This window comes from Apaloderma vittatum, unplaced genomic scaffold (genome assembly GCF_000703405.1).
Source record: "Apaloderma vittatum isolate BGI_N311 unplaced genomic scaffold, ASM70340v1 scaffold28694, whole genome shotgun sequence".
In the NCBI taxonomy this organism is placed as follows: Eukaryota; Metazoa; Chordata; class Aves; order Trogoniformes; family Trogonidae; genus Apaloderma; species Apaloderma vittatum.
The window spans coordinates 2,925-6,236 of record NW_009712564.1 but is presented as its reverse complement, the minus strand read 5'-3'; the positions used below and the strand labels follow the sequence as shown (position 1 = coordinate 6,236).

General features: G+C 50.8%; 1 protein-coding gene across 1 annotated transcript in view; it reads right to left on the bottom strand.

Annotated features, from left to right (window-relative positions):
- Positions 1 to 2,759: 2,759 nt before the first annotated feature.
- Positions 2,760 to 3,312, bottom strand: part of LOC104272931 (keratin, ultra high-sulfur matrix protein-like) — an 800-nt gene continuing 247 nt past the window's right edge. Inside the window, exon 2 of the mRNA XM_009868049.1 lies at positions 2,760 to 3,307. Coding sequence (XP_009866351.1) covers positions 2,760 to 3,307 — 548 coding nt within the window. The remainder of the gene's footprint in view (positions 3,308 to 3,312) is intronic.

Sequence of the window (3,312 nt, the reverse complement as noted above, 5' to 3'; positions counted from 1 at the left end):
GGAGAGGAGACGTGAAGCCGCGACGATGAGGAGAAACGGGGTGCGAGAGCTTTTATAGGGTGCCCGGTGTTTTTCCTCCGGAAACAAAATGAGCTCCCACTGGAGGGACTTGATTGTTCACCACCCTGAGCACTTCGCTAATTGGATAGTTTTTGCACTGCTGTTTTGACTCACGGTATTACCAGCAGATCAATATCCCGCCTTTGGGATTGCCGTTCCTCTCGTTACTTCATCAAAATGTTAATTGCCCACCACGCCTGGCGTGGTTCCTGTGCAGGGATGGGGAAGGTTCTGGATGGTGCCTTTGACTGAAGATTTTACCTGCTTCTTGGGCCTCATGCGAAGCAGCCGTGAGCTCAAGTTGGCAATGCAAAAACGTTCGGGGATGGGAAGGTGGGAGAGTGGGGTGAGCTTGGTTGCAAAGGGATCTAGAAAATAAAAGAGCCTTGAAAGGGATCAAATAAGGGCATGATGGCGTGTAGGAAAAATGAGTGTGTTTGTGTAGCTTGGGAAAAAAATCTAGGTTGTGAGTGGGCGATGGAGACAAAGGGAATTAAGGGTGCAGGTATGAGAACATGATGGGGTGGCTGAAGGTAAGCACAGAGCCCGGGGCTGGTCTGTGTGGGGGGTGCCCTGAAAACAAGGAGTGGGAGCATCTCCCGCTGGCCTCCACTGAGGTGATGGGGCTCAGTCCTGGGAGGGTTACGAAAGGAGTCGAGTCATCTCCAGGCTCTGAAGCTGCCATCGAGATTCAGGCTTGGGGTTTAGAAGTGGGAGATGGCCATGAGAGACTTTGCAGTGAACCCCTGATGGACGCATCCTGTTGGGACGAGGGGAGTGGGTGAATGCAGGTGGTGGGATGCGGGCAGGGAGTAGCATCAAAGAGAAAGATATTTCCAAGCAAAACAACAAAGAAGCTCTGAAAGGAGTGTTGCAAAGTTTCATACCAGTCCTTTCTTTGCTCAAAGAAAGACTTTTAACCCAAACAGAAGGAATTTAAAACCCCAGAGGAGACAGAGAACATCCAGGCAGGAGACTCGAGAACACAAAAAGTCTCCAATGATGTCCCATTCCTGCAACACTTGGACCAAATATCTGGTGTTAATTACCTTTTTTTACGCTTTGATTGGAGGAAAAAAGGTAGGGAGGGGAGCGGTGTGACTCTTTGAGCTCTTTTCCCCCTCTGTGCCCTCTTCCTCACATGTACATTGGGGAGGGCATCAGAATCTCCATAGATTTAGCTCTGCTTTGGGGAGAAAAGTGTCTTTCTGTCTAGAGAGAGAGCACGAGGCCCAATCTCATCCAGGACTCTAGAGGCCACTGTAATATTAATAATAGCACAGATGGAATTAAAGTAAAACACGGAGTCAAGGGAGATGCGTTGCGAACCGATGGAGCTGAATCACTCGAGCGAATCGATAATGTGAGGAAATCAGAGCAGGCGTGGGGCTGTTTCACAAACACCAGAAGAATGGGAATTCTTGTGAAACTATTATTCACAATTCACTAATTACAGCCCAGATCACGCAGAGGGTGACAAACATGTTTATCGTTTCTCTCGGCGATAGAGACATCTATGGGGAGGATTCTCGCATATGTTGGAGACCTGCACCCGGGTAGAAGCCAGGACCATAGTGACCCTAGAGCTGGTCTCTGAGCCCCACGTATCTCCTGCAAAGTTTTATGGAGAGGTTTCCCAGCATTCTATGGTCCTTATTGTGAGTGGATGGCAGTTTTTCTTTCTTTACGTAATTTATTGGGGTTTTTTTGCAGCTGTCCTAATAAAAATCTCAGGAGATGTTTTTTTCCCGCACTCTGGATTGTAGTTTCAGGGTGGCTCATGATTCTTCCATATGTCAGTTATTCGTTTGCTATTTATGAAAGAGATGAAACGCAGAAAAAAACCAAGATCTGGGGGACACCTCAGAGTGTTCAAGTTCAAGCCTCCAAATCCCTGAGAGGTCTCTCTTCTGTTTCTCACAGGGATTGCTCACGTTAAATCCCTCTCCTTAATAGTTAGAGAAATCTATCTCAAAACAGAATAACTCCTGCCCTGGCAGGTGGGAAGCAGGAGCTGCCCTCCTGAAGTCTCCTCCAACCCTCTGGACCACGGACCAGAGCATTTCTCTCTCCGCCACCCCTCTTGCTCTGCACCAGCCATCCCTGAATCCTCTTCCTGATTTTTTTTTTTCCCCAGGGCTTTTTTTTGGAGGCCTGTGATGCAAGTCAAACTGTACCCGTTGCCTCGTCAGAGCATGGAACCATGTGCCAAGCAGATCTTCTCATTTTTACCTCTGTGATGAAATTGTGTGGCTTTTTTTCACCATTAGTGTATCGATATTTAATGGCGGCGTTGCATAAAGAGGCTGCGATGCAAATTGTTAGTTACTTCTCAACAAGGAAATTGTCTGGCGTAGGAGTAAAAAGGCACCAGGTTGGATCAATCCGGAACCTCGAGGTGAGGGTGAACGGGGATGCTGCAAAGAGCAGATCTGGCCACGAGAAGGAAAAGAAGCAAATCAAAGGAATTAAGTGGAAAACACTGATGCAAGAGGGTGATGAGCATGATTTTTTTATTGCCTCCACATCCGCTGTGAAATAAACAGGTGAGCAGCGCTTAACATTTCACAGAACTGGTGGGTTACGCTTTCAAAGCACGTTACAAGCAGAATGAGAGCAAGAACAGAGATCCGAGCCCACGAGGGCAGCGTGGCAGGAGTGAGAAGATTCCCTCCACTCATCCCCATTCCTCGCATCGTCTACTTGATCTTCCGGGCCGGCATTTTGCAGACCTGTTTTTGCTGCTGGCTTGGGATGCACTTGGCCACAGGCACGCTGCTTTGCTGCTGCACCGGGGGGCAGTAGGTCTGGGGTGGGCAGCACTGCGAGACACTCTGGGTCGGCTTGCCGGAGCAGGGCTTGCCCCCCTGATAGCCGGACCCGTGGCATGTCTCGGAGCAGACCGACCTCCCGTAGCCCACGGATGCGCCGCCTTGCTGCTGCACTGGAGGGCAACAGGTCTGGGGTGGGCAGCACTGCGGGACGCTCTGGGTCGGCTTGCCTGAGCAGGGCTTGCCCCCCTGGTAGCCGGATCCATGACACGTCTCGGAGCAGACAGACCTCCCGTAGCTGTGGCATCCCCCCGATGACCCGTAGCTGTACGTGGGTCTCCTGACACAGCTGGAACCACCTCCGTGGCATGAACCTGAGGAGCCGTGGCATCTCTCAGCGCAGACCGACCTCCCGTAGCTGTTGCATCCCCCCGAAGACCCGTAGCTGTACGTGGGTCTCCTGACACAGCTCGCACCCCCA